Here is a 20,058-nt window from a genome sequence, read left to right as displayed (position 1 = left end):
GCGTAAATAACTACAATTGGCTGACACTCTTTCCAATTAAATTTAAACCAGTAACGGCGCTAATACACTTGATTTGAGCATTCATAGTTTTCATACTCTTTTCTCTGTACGTTTAGCATTCTTTGGCTCAGAGGTTGATGCGCTTGCTGCTTCCTGAGGCGCTGTTCTTTTCTCCACCCTAGCAGTCCGCTTCTTCTCTTCTTTCATTGGACATCTTTTCATGTTTAAACTGATTAAGTCAGTGTTTGTGTTGCAATTACTTAGTACGTTTTCATTAATTTTTCACTTAAGCTCATCAATCTTCCTCAAGAATTTGGATATGAAGAGGTAGGGGAAGTGACGGCGAAGGTGGTAGGGGTGAGAACGGCGCCACAGCCTATGGCCGCAAGGCTTCCCTGCTTGCAGCTGCCAAGAGTTGATTCTACAACAAAATAAAATTAAAATAAAAAATGAATAACCTAGGAGTTCAGTCATCACCCCGAAAGCGGATTCTAGACGTCACGTAGCATATGTGTACCAAATATTAGGTCAATAGGTCAAACGGTTTGCGAGCTACAGGTGATTTAAAATCCTGGACAGACAAACGGACAGCCACAGTAGCATATTACAGTATATAAAGATGATTTGTTAAACCGATGTTGAGATATATCAAACAGAATTTCATACGTTTGGAACCATTTCCAGTTTGCAGATCATCACATCTGGTTCACAAAAGATGCAATACCCCTTTGAACTTCATAAAACACTTTTACTACAGGATAGGAAAAGTACGTTTAAAATTATACCATAAATATTTCAGCATATTCAGTGCAGTTTATGTGGAATTGTAGCGAATTATGTTAATATTGTACGTTATAGAATGGGTTACATTATGGTTTAGACTTTGATATTCAAATGCAGCCGTAGTGAGTATTTAGAATGAGCAGATATATCTTACTATTTTAAAACGATTCCACCATGCAATAATCAGTAAACTAAAATTCAAAGAACTACTGATACAATAATTATATAAGGTTTGAACCAAGCTCCTTAGTAAGATTGGGGATGTAGCTCAGTGGTAGAGCGCATGCTTTGCATGTATGAGGCCCCGGGTTCAATCCCCGGCATCTCCAAACTGTTCTTTTCATAAAAAAAAATACACAAATGTTTGTTTTTATTAATCAGCCTCGTACTTGTCGAAGTAAACATTTCGTTTATGATGTTTTTCGGACTATTATCTGTACAAGTGCAGAAATACGCAAAACAACGCCAAGCTTCAGAAAGCTACGCACCGTCTAGAGGGCGGTGTCGAGCGTCAAATCTGTGAACGTCGGAAGATTGTCAGAAATCTGGGCGTTGCTGTTACCAAGGAGACGCTGAAACATTGTTTCATTAGCAACGGACTACTTCCGTTAGGTTTAGTGCTCCATTATAATAAAAGTCCCAATAGCTTTTTGGTTTTATAGAACTTCAGTTTTGTATTTTGCTAGAGGAAAAATGTATAAATATTTGATTATTTCATTAGCGTATCATTGTTAAGATAGTATTCACATTATTTAAACTAGTTATTTTGTCTTTTATATCTGTTCAGATACTGAATCATCAGAACCAGCCATCTGACGCGTTACATTGCACTTTTATTTTGATACAGTGAATGCCTATCGGACAGGAAGTAGACATTTGTGTTGATGGCTGTTGCCAGAGCTGCACTGTACATCAGCCGGTGGGATTTTGAATATAAAACATGACTCCTTCGTTCTCATTAGTCCTTGGGAAACCTCATTGAAACACTTTGTGTAAAAAAAGTTTGGAAATGCAGCTGAAATATCTCAAAACCCTTCTCACCCCTCAAGTAAGTTTGCACATTTGATTTTAACTCCAGGGCGAGTGACCTAACACCGTGCGTACTTAATTGGCAGCGTATCACTACAGATGCCCATTTTTCTTAAACATATTTTACGGATATTTTGAAATGCTCTTAGTAGTAAGCTGGTTTGATAATATAATGACTTGATTTACAGTATTATTACAGCAGCTGATGATCATTAAAATAGACTTAATTTTGTCCTTAAATAACCTGAGGTATAGACTATTGCTTGCTGAAGTGAAACTTGTTCTTTTTAGACAGGACGCAAAAGGACAGCAGAGGGTTTGTTTCTCCAGCAGTTGTGATGTGCCTCTCACATTTTTTGCCCCCTATTCTAATGATCTAAACTTATAATGAATGCATAAGAGGAGTATATTTTGTGTAAAATGTTAAGCACTTTATAAAAAGGTTATGCCAAGTTTAAATTACCCTCATTTATTTTTTTTAATTGATATCTTTATATGCACCATTTGTTTTTGTACATCAGTACTAGAGTACCTGTAAAGAACTTTCAGCCACATTGTTTGTGTAAAAATTTGCAATATGAATAAATGTTGTTGTTTTAGTGTTCTAGGATAATTTCTTTTTCAGTGCCAATGCTATGGTGACTGTACATCTTACCTACAGTATGTCTGTGGTGCTGCTGTCAGACACTCTTACTTTGTTTCCAGCGATGGGCAATCCTAGTCCTAGTGAACCACAGTGGCTACAAGCTTAATTTAATGTCTGTCTTGTAGTAAACTGATCTCTTTGTCAAATCAGACTGCTCACCCTAGCCCACTAGCTCATTTTCTGTTCAGAAATCAATAGAAATCTGACTTATATTTCGTGTCTCAGTGGCTCAGTGTCATAAGCAGCATGTTAATCCTTGTCTTTTGCTCAGAGGTGCTGGTTCACATCCTGGCAAGAGCAGCTAACTCAGCACCTTCCATCCGCAATGAAAATTGCATTTTCAGCCAAACTCCACTTGCCACTTTGCTCATTCTTTCTTCAGTAGCTTTACCACTTGCCCTTCAGAACAGTTCATCCACCTGAAGCTAAGCATGTTTGGGCTTGACCAGTACTTGGATGGAAGACCATCTAGGAAAAGCTTGGGTTGCTTCTGGAAAAGGTGTTGTTGAGGCCAGCAGTGGATGCTTACCCTGTGGTCTGAAGGTGGATCCCAATGCCCTGGTGCAGTGATGGGTACACTGTGCTGTAAAAATGGTGTTGTCCTTCAGATGAGAAGTAAAACCAAGGTCCTGACTCTCTGTGGTCATAAAAGATCCATGGGCATCCTTCGTAAAGAGTAGGGTGTTTCCCTGTGTCCTAGCTAAATTGCCCACAAGAGCATTGTTATTTTGGCTATTAATCATCCCCACTCACTGTTTCTCACCACTTCACCACCTAACAGCTAACGTGTGGTGAGAGTACTGGCACAAAAATGGCTGCCGTCACATCATCCAGGTGAATGCTACACATCAGAGGTAGTTGAATTGGCTTATAACTCACTTAAGCACTTTGAGTAGTGAGAAGAAGCTCTAGATAAATGTAAAGAATTATTTTTATTATTATGTTACGTTTCAGGAATACATGACTTGTACAAAGGGTCTTCATTTTTTGCTTCATTTTACTTTTTGTGGGGGTGGGGGGCACTTAATTATGAGCTTTTAATGTCAATCAGCTAAATGTGGTGCACTTTTCATCTGCATGTGATCAAAAGTAGATAGAAGGAGTAAAATATCTTATTTAATAACATGTCTCAAAAGAACAAAGTTGTAGCTGTTGAATCAGAAACCTGGACAACCTTTAAGAAGAATCTTTAAGAGATATTCGGACAGCATAGTTATTAGCTAGACAAACAGGCTTGATGGAGTGAATGGTCTCCTTTCATTTGACAAAATTTTTATGTTCTAAGTATTAGTACCTAATCAGGAAACTGTTGCAACAAAACTCTGAAGCCAACATTGGCCCTTAAGAACAATAACTGCCCACCCCAATCCTGAATTAATAAATAACCAAAAAAAGCAACAAAAGAAGGGGGGCTCCACAGAGTTTCCCCTAGCTATCATGTCTTTAACTATTTCACTGACAAACTCGCCTTTAGTAAATTTTTTTGAAATTGTTCATATCTGCCATTTTCGTCTTTAATCTGCATAGTTTAAAAAGTGTTTTCTTTGGCACGGTATTGGTAACTAAAATTTACAGGTTTGGATTGATTGTGTTGTCAGATATCACATTTGTTTCTATCTCATGATGTAAGAGGTTTCCTTCATAATCTCCGCTGGCTGGGTCTGGCTAGCATTTAACTCATCAGCTGATTTGTAGAATGGTCTCTTAAGCTCTTTATTTTATTATTTTTTTCTTGATTTTTCACATAAACAAGGTCAAGTTTTCTTAATTCTTAGGCAATGGAAGGGCCGAGGGGGCATGATTGTTGGCTGTACATCAGGTGGCCTTAAATCTGGCTCAGCCCCTACCTCTACTATTGACATTTTCTGAGTTAAAATTGACAATGGAGACAGTACATTTTCAGCTGGCATCCAACTCTGGAAGAAAACAGTGGTTTCAGGTTTTCTTTCTAACCCTTTTCTTAATTAGTGACCAGTTTTTGCTGCTGATTAAGTTCTTTTACTTTAAGTTTAATTAACTTGCTATTTAAGACTCAGACACCTAATTGTTTATCTCTTCCTTAGAAAATGTGTCCATCATACAATACATCCATCCATCCATTTCCCAACCCGCTGAATCCGAACACAGGGTCACGGGGGTCTGCTGGAGCCAATCCCAGCCAACACAGGGCACAAGGCTGGACACAGTCCTGGGCAGGGTGCCAACCCACCGCAGGACACACACAAACACACCCACACACCAAGCACACACTAGGGACAATTTAGAATCGCCAATCCACCTAACCTGCATGTCTTTGGACTGTGGGAGGAAACCGGAGCGCCCGGAGGAAACCCACGCAGACACGGGGAGAACATGCAAACTCCATGCAGGGAGGACCCGGGAAGCGAACCCAGGTCCCCAGATCACACAACTGCGAGGCAGCAGCGCTACCCACTGCGCCACCGTGCAATATCAGAAAATAAAGAAAGGTGAATGGCTGTATAATGTTGATCTGATCAGGTCCACAAAACATTTTGATTGTGTTCTTAGAAAAAATGAAAACCAACAGTTTTGGAAATGTTTGCTGTGGCAGAATGAGAGCACTAACAAGTAATGGAATTAAATGATGGCTTTAATTAACAAGAAGAATGGGCTTTTAATTAACAAACTGGTTGGAGTGAAATTGTTTGTATTTTGAGGCCCCCGATTGGCGTACTTTACATCTAATTTCAGTTTGGATGCCACTTAAGGAAAAAAATGAAGCAATTAAGACAACTCAATCTTAAAAAAAGCAAGTCTATTATATTGAAGGGAAAGAAGGTAATTAGCAGCCAGAACTGGACACGAACTAAGAAAAGTGTGAGAATGAAAACCTGCAGCCACAACACACTTCAGGACTGGAGTTTTAGATCCCTGATATAAAGGATGAAAAGCAGTGGAAGAGGATCAATCAACTAGTCTTGCTGTATAGTTCTGTTAATGACATGCACAGTCATAGTTCTTCTTTTGTTGTAATAGTGGAATGCTGTCCAGCACTTGACATTCCATGCATTTATCTATAAAATACTAATCCAATTCACAATCCATTCATTTTGCAAATAAGTGACATCCTAGATATTATAGTTATGCCCTTAATATACGTATTGCATGGACAAGTGTAGCCATGTTCATAACAAGCCCAGGATAAATGTGAAGCCTCCATTTCTTTATCAATGCTGAGTGTGTTGCTATTTTAAAAAATAAATAATCTTACCACTCACACAGCTGACAATTGAATGGCCATACCATCATGCTCTTAAAGCTTGCATACATTTTTATATATCCGCTAATTCTATCATTTCATGAAAATGGCAATAGTGAAAACCATTACTTGTCTTGAAAATGCAGCAGATTTTCCTGTCTCATTAAATCAAACCATGCTAGACTTTTAAAAAGAAGGCACATTCAAGCCCTCTTAGTCATTTCTGTACACAGTCCTGTTTTGATAATGATGAGGCGTCTAGGAGTGTGAAGTTTACCTTATAAGTCATACTTTCAAGCCAAACCTTGTATCCCATCAATTTAAAATTATATTTGTATTGGGTAGTGTGCTGTCTTTCCATGGACATGTGCCCTAAGGTTAGTCAAAGTAATTTTAGGCAGAGCTAACCTAAAGCAGACCTAGCTGTCAAGCAAAAAATTCAAATGGCTGATGTTAGCCCTTGTAAATTGGGTGTACGTTTTTTTAGCTACCCATCATTTTATGATTGGTACAGTATAGCTTTTAGAACTTATAGGCCATGCCCTTCTTTGTGCTAGTCCAGCTTTCATTAATATTGTGACACTGAAAGGCAGCTAGAAAAGACTAACACTTGCAGATGTTGTCTTCTGTATGCTGAAAGTCGGCATGTCACAGATACCCTGAATTTAATCTTGCTGTTTTGTTAGGCAATGAAAGATCGATATTTTATTTAAGACAGTAGTCTCAGTATAAGCAGCAGTAGCTGCTTAAACACTGAGTAAATCTAGGTTTTCCTGAAAAAGTTTAATGTTGGGTTTAAGTTGATTTTCAGTTAAATTTAATATTTAATTTGCTGAATCCAAAATAAACTAATGCAGTGGGACAGTCCATGCTAATGAAAGTTATAAGAGGTACTTGCAGCGTTGAAACTCTTTGTGTGTGTGTGCGTGTGTGTATGTTTATATATGCAGTATATTGAAACATACAAAAACATAACATGAGACTCATGTTATGTTTTACTTAAATTGGCCATTAAAATCATAATAAAACTCATCCTTAAAGAATCTAGATACAGATCACCATGGTGTATTTCCTCTATGTGAAAGGTTAAAGGAGAAATGTTTGCTTTCAAATAGAGAATAATCATTTCCACAAAGTAATGCATAATGTTATTAAATGTTTTCTTTCTTAAGGTATTTGTTTTTTTTTCTAGTTTACTTATTACTATACTCGTGTTCTAATTAATGAAGTATCTGTTTTTGACTTTCAGGCTGGTGCGGCCAGGATTCCCTGTATGGTATGGGCACCCAACAACACAAAGTTTGCCATTTGCACTTTGGACAGAGTAGTGCTACTATATGATGAGCATGGAGAAAGAAGGGATAAATTCTCAACCAAGCCAATTGATGCAAAGGTGCTACATTGGTATTCTGGCTATTCCTCTTTTCAGCTAGATCATTAATGTGATTCAGGATAGACTATATTTAGTTTAGTAGTACTAAAACATTCAAAATAAGAGTACCAAAGTGATCATTATACTGTGCACTTTGTGTTTTTCCATTTTGTATTTTTAAGTAGTTGTCCTATACTCCATCTTTTAATGAAATGAAAAGAAAGTTGTAGTTTTACATAGATTTTTTCCAGTTAAACTTAAAAGTAAACTAATGTTAGAAAATGTACATATATGTAACAACAATTTGAAGATGGGACTAGCTTTTAGTGGTTGAACAGGTGAAACAATTTTTCTGATGTAATCTATTCATCATTAAATTAGATAATTTTTACTAGAATAAGTAAATACAGTATTAAAACAGTTGCCTGCTAGTTATAATATTTTGACTTTGACACTGAATGACAGAAAAAAATACAGTCCCCTTAGTAAATACTGGGATATTAATCCATGCTGGTTTAATCATCCTTATGTAGTAATAGGCCTAAAGAAAAAATAAGTTTGTCTTGGATTCCTGAAATGTGCGTTAAGTTGCTATCTTGAATGGGACACACATCCAGAGAATGCTCAATCTCACACTCTCTCACCTAGTCACAAAGACTAATTTATCAGTTCATCTGAAATGCAGATTTCTTAATAGTAAACTCGTAAAAAGGTGACCATTTTCAAACTGAAGTCTCTTTGCCTGTGAGGTAGCAGAGTTAAGCATTCACTATTGGGACAGCTAAATATAACTTAGGTATATTATAACTACATGCACTTTGCATTCAAGGTGCTTTATTTTTTTTTACATTTTAGAATAAAAGCAGTTTCAGAATCGATGCGTTCCTGTTTTTGGCAAAAGTACATACTGGCTGCTAGATGTTTCTTGGTGCATTCAGATTTTTTGCTTAAAATAATATATTAAAAAAGATTTTAAGTGACATGAATTTTTCAAAAATGCAATAAAAGTAACATTTTTTGTGCTAAGATTTTGTTGGTTATATGTGACTAAAAATAAAATTGTGGAGTACCCATAAAAGAATCAATTTAATTCAATTAAAATTAATAGATTAGTTAAAGTGAAATTTCTAACCAGCTTAACTATGGAAAGAAAATAACACATCATATAAAAGTTGATGAAAGTAGGTAGAATATTGGTTATAATTGGAGATATTTTCAAATTGTAAGAGTTATTTTTTTAATCATTTAAGGAATCTATGCATTTTAATTAAACCTTCAATCTTTCTTAGAAAATCTCAACACTTTATCCACTAAGCCAATATCGGTAAATCACTGAAAAGAGTATTTTACCAAATTTTGTATATACTGTATTTGTATATGTGGCCAGCTGCCAGCAATGTCACGTGCAGGGTCGTCGCTACCATTAAGATGAATTTACATAAAAAAAAAGAATGTAAAGCTAAACCTGTATACTGTACTGATATGTCTCCTGTAGTGCTAGAATGTAAAATACCAATGTTACCACTATATGTACTGTAATTCATGCAAGCACGTTTTCATTGCCAGAAGCCTTAGAATGTGCAGGGCGTTTCGGCGGCATCTTGGGGCTTTAACCCTTAAACTGCCACATACTAGGGGGTTAATGCATTCCTGGACACCAAATACATTTTTCCTGCACTTTAAGTAAAATTTTAATGGAACACATTTTTTTTCATGCAAAGAGCATCACAATTACAGCAACACAAATCATTTTACACACTGCTAATGAACTGGAAAAACTATTTTAAAAAACTACTGGAACAATATGTACAAAGTGCAACTGACGCAATGGATGAAATTCAGTAAATCACTGAGCCAACTGCGCTTGAACTGGCTGCACACAAGCACACAAGGGTAAGTGCTGATGCTTGCAGGATAGTCTAGTGCAGCGGCTCAATCCCAGGGACAGTGAGGCTGCAGGGTGTCACGCTTGGGTCACAGAATTGCACAGAAACACAGGAGATTGTAGAAACAGGAACTTTATTCAAACACTTCAAACAAACGTGTCTCTTTCAGAAGTAAAACGAGCCCAGTATGCAGTTAGTTCTCGATTAAAGAATAGACAAACATCATAGGGGAGCACAACGGGAGTGGGACCCCCAACAGGAGCAGAAGATGTCTGGGAGAGGAGAGAGAAACAAAGCAATCAGCCAAAAAGGACAGGTGCTGTTCAGGCTTTTAAGTATGCGCGCAAGAAGCCTATCACGGGACAGAGCAGCCGCAAGTAAGCCCAGCAAGTAAGGGAGCAATGTGAAGGCAGTCTATCAGCGTTTATTAAGATGGGTTTTTTGAGTAGTGTCTGTGTCTTCTAGGGGTGCGTTCAGCCCCCTTGCTTGCAAGGGGCTGGCAGTGGTCATGAGCTGGCTGCTGAACAAATGTACGGCACTGACTGATTAGCTCCTGTGTGCTCGCAAATGGCACTGGGAAACGACTATAGCCGGTTGTGGCAGTTTAAGGGTTAAGAGGAGCAAAATGGAAAACACAAGAGCACTCAGCTGGAGATGCATCACAGTCAATCAGCAGCAAGGAGAAATGAATAACGCTGTAGCAGTCTGGTGCCGCTAAGATTCACACCGTCGAGAAGACAGTCTTGGCCTGACCCGCACACACTCACAAACAGAGACAAAAACAAAACAAACCGGTAATCAAACAGCAAATGAAGAATGTAATGAAAACAAATGAAATAAATGTAAACAACGATACCACCCCTGTTCCCCTTACAGGGATTACACATTTAATACATCAAAGCACAAACAAAACACACACAGTAAATTATGAAAAACGGCAACAGATGAAATGTTTTTTTGCTTTTGGTCACCAGTCCCCTTTTTAAAAGCTGCGCTGACATCCTTTGACCCTAATAGCCCCGGCACCCTCAGCAGAAGACCAATCAGTGCCACTGCAGGGACTGCTGGGAGTTGTGGTTTCAAATTCTATTGGCTACTTTCACCATCCCGTACTGCGTTTTCCTCTACAGTTGCTTCCTGTTCTCTCTACAGTACAGTATTGTCACGAAAAAAGCCATAAAAATTGCGGAGGATATTTATAATAACAATTATTAGATAGGTTCTAAGGTAAAATCCCCGAATGACTGAGGCTGTGAACTCTGAACCGCGACTTCGTGGGGGTCTACTGTATATACTATGTGCTATAGCATATTTGTCAATATAAATTTAGAATTTAGACTGCTGTTTTTTTGTTTTTTATTTTAATATCTTGCATAGTTGTGGTTTTTGTTTTTCAGTGTCTGTGCTCTTTTTGTCTTCCCTTTAGCATGGAAAGAAGAGCTATGTTGTGAATGCTATGGCATTTTCTCCTGATTCAACAAAAATTGCCATTGGACAAAGTGATAATGTAATTTTTGTCTATAAAATTGGAGAAGATTGGTAAGTTCTACTTTAAGTACACTTTCATAACTAAACCAAGAGAAGAGAGAAATCATTAAAATAAGTAAGGGATAAGTTTTTAAATTTAATTTTTCATAAAGTTATTCAGTATAGATCTGGAGAAAATATAATATAGCGGTTTCCCCAAATTCTTACCTCAGTTAAATTGTGACGTCTTAGTGTGACTGAAACCCAAAATCATCTGCAGTTTGAATAATGACAGGTATAACCATTCAAAGTTTAAAAAAGACTGATAGGAAGACCAGAAATGCTACATGCAGATGAAGATGAAATGTATGTATTTTACAAGTAAAGTGGTAGTAGCATAGGGTATTGTAGTGATGTGTATAAATAGAATTACTTAATAACAAAAGTGTTAATTTCAAGTACATTAGCAGTACAACTGTTTATTGAAAATGTGTGCTTTGGAAGACTGTCTTTTAGAGAGTTTAGTTATTTTTTTATTAAGTAGAGAAATTTCACCTCTGCTAATTTTTTTGACCCCTTGAATTAAGTGCTTTAACTCCTCAAGTGCTCTCCCTGCCATTTGCATGTAATGCTAAATGGTAACATTTGAATGGCATTTGCATTAGTGGGATCTTTTCTCTTTAAGATTAGAGTTTATATTATCTCTGGTTTTGCTTGCTGAAATAATCTTCAAGTACCTTATCTTGCAGGGGTGATAAGAAGGTTATCTGTAATAAATTTGTACAAACGGTAAGTGGTTTTATTATTCTTTTATAATTTACTAAAAAAAGTTAAAACTGTTTTTAAACAGTTACAGTTATTTTTTTATGGTTATCTGTGCTAATTTTAAAACATATTGTATTTTTATTCAAACTTATTCATACTTAAGCTAGCTTAAAGCAATTAGTTAGAATTAGAATCCGCAAAAAAATTTACAGTATAATATATATATATATATATATATATATATATATATATATATATATATATATATATATATATATATGTTGTATACAAAGAGAAAAAGGTTTCAGTTTGCAACACTTTCTTATCTTGCAGAGTGCAGTAATCTGTTTGATTTGGCCAGCTGAATATGATATTGTTTTTGGATTGGCAGATGGAAAGGTAAGAATCTATTTCTACCTTTTCATATGACTGCTCTATGTTTAATTGTTTTTAGTATACTTGAATATATCTAAATATTTTCAATGTGTAAAACTGTCTAAATATTTCATATGTTAGACAGTGTTTCATAATCTAAGATAGAGGAGTTATGTTCTCTATCATAAGTGAAGCACAAAAAAAGGTGAGCAAAAACTCCACAAAAGGCCAGACCTTCCTTTTACAGTGGGTCTGGGTCTACTGGATAGGCCTAACCTCCAGGCTGCCTAGCCCCAAACTCAAAAGACAAGCTTTCCAGCCTGCACAAATTCAAAATGGGAGGAATGCTCCTGCAGGTAAATATAAAAAAATGTTCACAAAAGGAGAAGAGGAAAACCAATTCCTTTAATAATTAATATATTTATTATACTAAAGAGCAAAACACATTTTGCCTAAAACAAATCATGTTCAGTTAAGTTTTGCATATGAATAAAATACAGTCCCTCATGATTAATCTGAAATGTTAATAAAACAGAAGAGAACCTTCAGAGTCTTTGAGATTAACATAAAACATATGACATACACGCCCTCACAGAAGGAATTACCCATGGCTAGATGTTGACATACTAGGTTACTGGAAGCAAAGCCAAAAAAAAGAAGAAAAAATATCCTCAAAGCAGAAATTAAATGACTTGCTGGTGGGACATAGACATTTTGAAATATTGTTCTGTTTCCCAGTTTCACAAAAAGGCACTGCAAAACAGCATGCAGCAATGAATAACTACTTTGCTAACATGGCTTAATATTTAAGATAACAGTTCCAGTTCATCAGTTTTTGATTTTGTTTTTTTCCTCTCTGCTTTGTAATTTTTTATAATTTTTGTTATTATTCTGGCGCAGTGGGTAGCGCTGCTGCCTCGCAGTTGAGACACCTGGGGACCTGGGTTCGATTCCCGGGTCCTCCCTGCGTGGAGTTTGCATGTTCTCCCCGTGTCTGCGTGGGTTTCCTCCGGGCGCTCCGGTTTCCTCCCACATTCCAAAGACATGCAGGTTAGGTGGATTGGCGATTCTAAATTGGCCGTAGTGTGTGCTTGGTGTGTGGGTGTGTTTGTGTGTGTCATGCGGTGGGTTGGCACCCTGCCCTTGATTGGTTCCTGCCTTGTGCCCTGTGTTGGCTGGGATTGGCTCCAGCAGACCCCCGTGACCCTGTGTTCGGATTCAGCGGGTTGGAAAATGGATGGATGGATGGTTATTATTCTTCACCTAACAAATGTAATATTCTGTATGATGTTTTTTCTGCTGTTGAAGAAATAAATGTAGGACGACTGAAAGCATATCACAGAACAGTTGTATTTAAATCCCTTTTGATTTGTGTCTGCTAGTTGCATAATGCAAAACTCTATAATAGTTGCCAGATTGGGTGGTTTCATACACAATCGGGCTATTTTTAAATTTGCTTGGACATGACTCCTTATTTTGAACTGCTTTTCCTGAAATTGTGCACAATTTTGTAAAGACTAAAAATGTCAATTTGCATTTCAGTGCACTAATGACAGTGAAATATCTTCATTTAAAGTGTAAAAGTCTCAATTTCACAGATAGTTACAGGTCATTCAACCAAAGACATGTCAGTCACAATTACTCCTAACCAAGTGTTGATATAATTGGACAATGAAGTGGGAATCAGCCAATTATGGCTGATTAAACAGTCTGTCTAAAAAAGAAAAGCACAAAAGGGTGTCAAACAGGAATGCAAAAGTGTGGAATCTGCTGAGCGGAAAGTATTTTTGCTAAAGTTCAACTAATGTTGGAGCATGTTTTGTAAACATGTGGGGAAAATATATAACCTTTTTAAAAGTAGAAAAAGCAAACATTTTAAAAGTTATGGAAAGATATTCCCAATTTAAAATAACTGATCATTTCTATTCTTAGAGACAATATGAAGGTTTACGTCCAAAGCATAGATAGTAAATAATACTTTCTTATTTGACTGCAAAATTTTTAATAAACCATTAAATTTTTAAAAACATTTATGCATTTCATAGCATGTTTTAAAACATTTTTATTATGTCTCTTACCTTTTTCTTGTTCAGCTTGGATATAACCTATTAACTTTTTTTTTTCATTTGCAGATGCAAACAGACCCAGCCTTTCACAGTCTGTACTGTTGTTTTACCTGAAACGAAAAAAAATACAAAGCATATAGCCAAATGAGATCTATTTATATATATTTTTCTAAAGTTCAACATGTATATAGTTTAAAGAAATCCATTTAAAGATTTTGCTCTGCAAGTTGTACTCTTGTACCCTAGCCATTTAGAAAAATAATCTCAAAATGTAACTTTCTGTACCCACTCGTTCATGCAAATTAAGACCAATTCGCCAATAAGAGGAATGGCATTCAGATGTTTTTAGCTTTGGGGTAGGAAGGTGTATTTTTTTGGTGATTTGCTTGCTTGAAATAATCAATATTGGGTTAGATTTGGTAAGATTGGGTGGTATTTTGAAGGTGATTGGGCTGTAAAGTGCTGGTCAAATATGGCAACGCTGAACTCCATTTTGGAATACACTATATCCAATCTGTTTACATTTGTAACCTCTTATTTATGTGCCCTATTGACACCTTTGTATACAGCCAAGCCCTTTGGCATGTTCACCCTGTTATGTCTGCATCAACTAAATAAAAATGTGCCATACCACATCACTGATCTATGTCAGGGGAGATCAGCTTCGGTCCTAGAGGGCTGCGGTGGCCGCAGGTTTTTGTTCCAACCCAGTTGCTTAATTATAAACCGATCCTTGCCAAAAACAGATCTTATTTAATTTAATACCGTGTTTTTATACTGCGGTGGAAGATCATTCTTACATTGTAGATGTTTTCCTTTCCAGGGATATAGTCCACATGATTTGAAGCCTAAAATGGATGAATAATTCTCAGTCCTGCACTTTTTTCTCTTCAGTCTCAATCTAAATATTTTATTATACCATACAGTGAACGATGAACATACACAGGTGTAAACCTGATGAAGTAATTCTGGTTTCTTTGTCATTTGCATTTTATTGCTAATAATGAACTATATAAAAACTGTGAATCCAGCAGTTGAGGACTGAAATAATCAATTAAAGGTGGGCAACCTTAACAAGCAAAATAACTAACATGAAGCATCAAAATGTTGCTTAAACAATAAGTTCTTCATCATTAATAATTGAATCCTCATTAAGAATCCAGGACCCAGGACCAATGTTGATAGCCCCGCTCTATGTTGTCTGGTAGTCAGTCAGTCATTGTCTAATCCGCTTTGTCCTGAACAAGGTTGTAGGGAGTGCTGCAGCCTATTTCAGCCAGTATAGGGCACAAGGCAGGTACAAACCCTGGACAGGGTGTCAGTCCATCGCAGTGCAAACACATACACACCCAGCCACACATTAGGGACAATTTAGTATTGCCAGTCCATTTCACCTGTATGTCTTTGGACTGGGGGAGGAAACGGGAGCAGCCAGAGGAGACATGGGGAGAACATGCAAACATAGGACACAGACCCTGGTCTCCTTACTGCAAGGCAGCAGTGCTACCATTGTGCCCCCACTTGTCTGATAGTACAAAACTAATAGTCATTGAAATCACTTGTCTGTTACTATTGCTTGTACTGTATAATCTGCAGTAGGGCAATTACTCAGTTATATACTGTGTATGCCCCATTTGGAATAGCAAAAAAAGACAACAACCTCAAACTGTTTCATATATTTTTCACAAGCACGTAGGTAAGAAGCAATAGATGGGTTCCATTTTATTTTTTCTGAAGCAAAAATACCTTCTAGCAGTTCTTAGCAGACATACAGTGTTACCAGCATGCAGTGCTGCCCTTTTTATATATATATATATATATATATATATATATATATATATATATATATATATATATATATATATATATATATATATATATATATATACTGTATATGATTGCAAAGTTTACAAAGCTGTCGTAATCTATTGGTTTTACTGTAGCACAGTGTCGTTTTTTTACTTCCTTTAAATAGCTTCCCAAGTTGTCACAAGTTACTAATACGTTTTAAAAGTTTTTTCCTTGTTAAGTCTTTGTCCATCTACATGAGTAAAATAGTGTAATAGTTGTTTTTTCATTTTTTTTTTACCCCAGTTATCCTCTGCTGCTTTAAATTAGGTGTTTTTCATTTTCAGATTCGACTTGCTGATACAAAATCAAACAAGTCAAAAACAATTTATGGAACAGACTCTTATGTTGTTTCTTTAGTATCAAAGTAAGCAAGTTTCCTTTTTTGTTTCTTAACACAATTATATATGACTCAAAGGTGTTGTTTTTTATTAATCAAGATTTTTTATTATAGTGTGTCTGGAAAAGGCATCTTGTCAGGTCATGCTGATGGTACAGTTGTTCGTTATTTCTTTGATGATGAAGGCTCTGGAGACTCTCAGGTTGTTGATTATTTTAGTATGAAAACCTTAGAAACATATTTTTAAATTGTGCATTTTATGAATGACATCAGAATAATAATTGTTTTCGTATTTTAGGGTAAACTGTTCTCTCATTCTTGTCCTCCATATGCTTTGGCATGGTCTGCTTATGGTATACTTGCTGCTGGTTGTGATCAAAAAATTGTGGCATATGGCAGAGAAGGGCATATCCTCCAGACCTTTGACTATAGCCGTGACATTTCTGAGAAAGAGTTTACAGTAGCTTCTGCCAGCCCAAGCGGCCAGTCTGTTGTTATTGGCAGTTATGACAGGTCAGAGTTGGTTTTTTTTTATTTTATTTTTAATGATTTTATTATTTTATTAGTGTCTAGTCAAAATTGTGAAAAAGTCAAAATTTATAGTATTAATTAGAAGGTAGAGTTTTTTTTTTGTTTATCATCTCTCTCTTCCTCCAGGCTAAGAGTTTTTAACTGGAGCCCTCGTAGAAATGCTTGGGAAGAGTCAAAACCAATGGAAATCGAAAATATTTATACAATAACTGCATTGGCATGGAAGAAAGATGGATCAAGACTGTGTGTGGTGAGTTAGGATGTGGTAAATGTGGGGTAATGGGAAGGACAAGTCTTATACAGTCATATGAAAAAGTTTTGGAACCCCTCTCGCCTGCATAATAATTTACTCTACTTTCAACAAAAAAGATAACAGTGGTATGTCTTTCATTTCCTAGGAACATCTGAGTACGGGGGCTGTTTTCCGAACAAAGATTTTTATTGAAGCAGTATTTAGTTGTATGAAATTAAATCAAATGTGAAAAACTGGCTGTGCAAAAATTTGGGTACCCTTTTAATTTTACTGATTTGAATGCATGTAAGTGCTAAATACTGATTACTTGCAACATCAAATTGGTTGGATTAGCTCTTTAAGCCTTGAACTTCATAGACAGGTTTGTCCAATCATGAGAAAAGGTATTTAAGGTGGTCAATTGCAAGTTGTGCTTCCCTTTGACTCTCCTCTGAAGAGTGACAGCATGGGATCCTCAAAGCAACTCTCAAAAGATCATAAAACAAAGATTGTTCAGTATCATGGTTTAGGGGAAGGCTACAAAAAGCTATTGCAGAGTTTTAAACTGTCAGTTTCAATAGTAAGGAATGGAATCAGGAAATGGAAGGCCACAGGCAAAGTTGCTTTTAAAACCAGGTCTGGCAGGCCAAGAAAAATACAGGAGTGGCATATGCGCAGGATTGTGAGAATGGTTACAGACAACCCACAGATCACCTCCAAAGACCTGCAAGAACATCTTGCTGCAGATGATGTATCTACATCGTTCTACAATTCAGCGCAATTTGCACAAAGAACATCTGTATGGCAGGGTGATGAGAAATAAGCCCTTTCTGCACTCACACCTCAAACAGAGTCGCTTGTTTTATGCAAATGCTGTGGAGCTGTGTGGCTAGTTCAGGGACTAGGGTCCTTGTTAAAGTCGAGGGTCTGATGAATTCAACCCAATATCAACAAATTCTTCAGGATAATGTTCAAGCATCAGTCACAAAGTTAAAGTTACGCAGGGGTTGGATATTCCAACAAGACAATGACCCAAAACATAGTTTGAAATCTACAAAGACATTCATGCAGAGGGAGAAGTACAATGTTCTGGAATGGCCGTCACAGTTCCCTGACTTGAATATCATCGAAAATCTATTAAATTTGATGGCTCGGCAGCCATCAAATTTAACTGAACTGGAGAGATTTTGTATTGAAGAATGGTCAAAAATACCTCCATCCAGAATTCAGACACTCATCGAAGGCTATAGGAGGCATCTTGAGGCTGTTATATTTGCAAAAGGAGGCTCAACTAAGTATTAATGTAATATCTCTGTTGGGGTGCCCAAATTTATGCACCTGTCTAATTTTGTTATGATGCATATTGCATATTTTCTGTTAATCCAATAAACTTAATGTCACTGCTGAAATACTACTGTTTCCATAAGGCATGTCATATATTAAAAGGAACTTGCTACTTTGAAAGCTCTGCCAATGATAAACAAAAATCCAAATAATTAAGAGGGGTTCCCAAACTTTTTCGTATGACTATATTGATGGTTTCAGTTTATGCACCTAGATATTCTCTGTGCAATAAACCCCCTTGTGTCCCAAAATATAAATTAAAGTGCTAGTCAGTATAATGAAGCAAAATGTAATTCTAAGTAGACCCTAGATATTGTTGAGGTATAGCTAATACAGTAATCAGGGACTTAGTTTCTGTATAACCCATTGATGACACACCACTCCTCCATAAGCCATGCTCAGGCACACACCCACACTCACTTTTATTGGACCACTATATTATCAGGAGTGAAAGGAATTAGCACGTTTTTAGAGTAGGGTGGGAAAAGTTAATTGAATTATGCTTCTTTATCATAACAATGTTAAGAGTTTCAAAGATCGCAAACATAGCAATTGGAACTTGTGTATCAATGTAAATTTTGTGCATTTAATGTATTCAAATAAAATCCTTAAGCCATTACATTTTAAACCTCTTAAAAGTTGCTTTTTAATGTGTGAATTTTTTATTTGCTGGCATGTATGCAACAAGAAAACATTTCTTTATGGAAGATGCTTTGAAACATACCAGGATGTATTACTTATGAGGTCCTTCTACCAATATACTTGAAACATAATGCGTAAATATAAGGATACTGAGAAATCAAAATAGAAACAAAAATGATATGTGTGTTAGGCTATGAATTTTATAAGTGGTAATACAATTTTTTTTTTTTTTTTTTTTTTACTGTTTATTTTTCCTGATCCAAAATATCATAAACCACCCTATTGGGATTGTTTTTAATGGTGTTTGTTTTCTTATGTGGTGATTTTTTTCAGGGGACATTATGTGGTGGAGTGGAACAGTTTGACTGCTGTATTCGCAGAAGTATTTACAAAAAGAAATTTGAAATGACTTATGTAGGGCTCAGCCAGGTAAGGTTAATTTTTTGAGATAGCAATTTTGCTCATTTTTGTATCACTGCGCCAGAAGTGAATAAACACAGTATTTTCAACATTTATAACTTGGGTAGATCAAATATAGAACTATTTCTCGTTGTAATTCTTATTATAATGAGAAGTAATGTATTTTAGGAGCAAAAACAGCTGGTTTGCTTCAGATCTATGAAAGAGTACCACTGAGGCCCTATCCTAAAAAATTGTAATATCCAGGTCAGCTGCCTTGGCCTGTTAATCAAGAGCATTCATTATATTTGAAAATCTGTGTCTTATACAAATGAATACGATTCTAAGTGGACAAGTTAACCTTTTTCACAACCTAGGCTGTTGAAGACTTAAAGAGTTTGTTGTCAATTTTGCTATTTTTAGTACACTAGTTAGAAGTTCCACAATGTGGTTTTGGTTTATTCAAAAAAGTTACCTTGAAGATGTTTTTTATGTGTAAAGCATAACACATATTAAGTTCCACATTGATTTAGTGTACCCAGCAAGCTGATTAAGAAAGTGTATGAACACATGTTTTTCATAGATGTTTTACATGTAGTTTAGAAAATGCTGTAGAAAGTTTGTAACAATAACAGAAATTACCAGCACAGACGGAGATAAAATTACTGACCCACACATTTATAGAGTACTATAAGTCCTTGTATTCTGTGCAGTTTAAATATGATAAGACACAATCTAATGAGTTTTTTTGACACATTACATATACCACAGCTATATACTGTTAGTGCAGAGGAACTGAACTAACCCCTGACACTTTCAGAAATACTGGATGCTATAAACTTACTCCAGTGTGGGAGGGCAGCAGGATCTAATAGGTGCCCAGTGGAATTTTACCAAAAAATTTCAAATATGTTAGCTCCACTACTATTAACAACGTTTATAGAAGCTAGAAACAACAAAATTCTACCTCAAAGTTTTCTCCAAGAATTAATTACCATCTTTCTAAAGAAAAATAAGGACTTATTACAATGTGCATCATACAGACCAATTTCACTTCTGAATAATAATGTTATGATACTCTGCAAAGTCCTATCTATAAGGACTGACCAAGTG

General features: G+C 36.2%; 1 protein-coding gene and 1 non-coding gene across 2 annotated transcripts in view; both read left to right on the top strand.

The window, feature by feature from the left end:
- The first annotated feature begins 1,040 nt into the window (after positions 1-1,040).
- On the top strand, positions 1,041-1,112 carry trnaa-ugc (transfer RNA alanine (anticodon UGC)). Its single transcript has one exon. It is a non-coding gene; the product is annotated as a tRNA-Ala (tRNA).
- A 539-nt stretch (positions 1,113-1,651) lies between these two features.
- ift172 (intraflagellar transport 172) overlaps positions 1,652-20,058 on the top strand; it is a 122,739-nt gene continuing 104,332 nt past the window's right edge. The window contains exons 1-10 of the mRNA XM_028796836.2: positions 1,652-1,831; positions 6,928-7,071; positions 10,363-10,475; positions 11,153-11,192; positions 11,502-11,567; positions 15,745-15,824; positions 15,912-15,999; positions 16,096-16,310; positions 16,455-16,578; positions 18,880-18,975. Coding sequence (XP_028652669.1) covers positions 1,793-1,831; positions 6,928-7,071; positions 10,363-10,475; positions 11,153-11,192; positions 11,502-11,567; positions 15,745-15,824; positions 15,912-15,999; positions 16,096-16,310; positions 16,455-16,578; positions 18,880-18,975 — 1,005 coding nt within the window. The 5' untranslated portion in view covers positions 1,652-1,792. The remainder of the gene's footprint in view (positions 1,832-6,927; positions 7,072-10,362; positions 10,476-11,152; positions 11,193-11,501; positions 11,568-15,744; positions 15,825-15,911; positions 16,000-16,095; positions 16,311-16,454; positions 16,579-18,879; positions 18,976-20,058) is intronic.

This window comes from Erpetoichthys calabaricus, chromosome 3 (genome assembly GCF_900747795.2).
Source record: "Erpetoichthys calabaricus chromosome 3, fErpCal1.3, whole genome shotgun sequence".
Lineage (NCBI taxonomy): Eukaryota > Metazoa > Chordata > Cladistia > Polypteriformes > Polypteridae > Erpetoichthys > Erpetoichthys calabaricus.
This window is presented reverse-complemented; position numbering and strand designations above follow the sequence as displayed.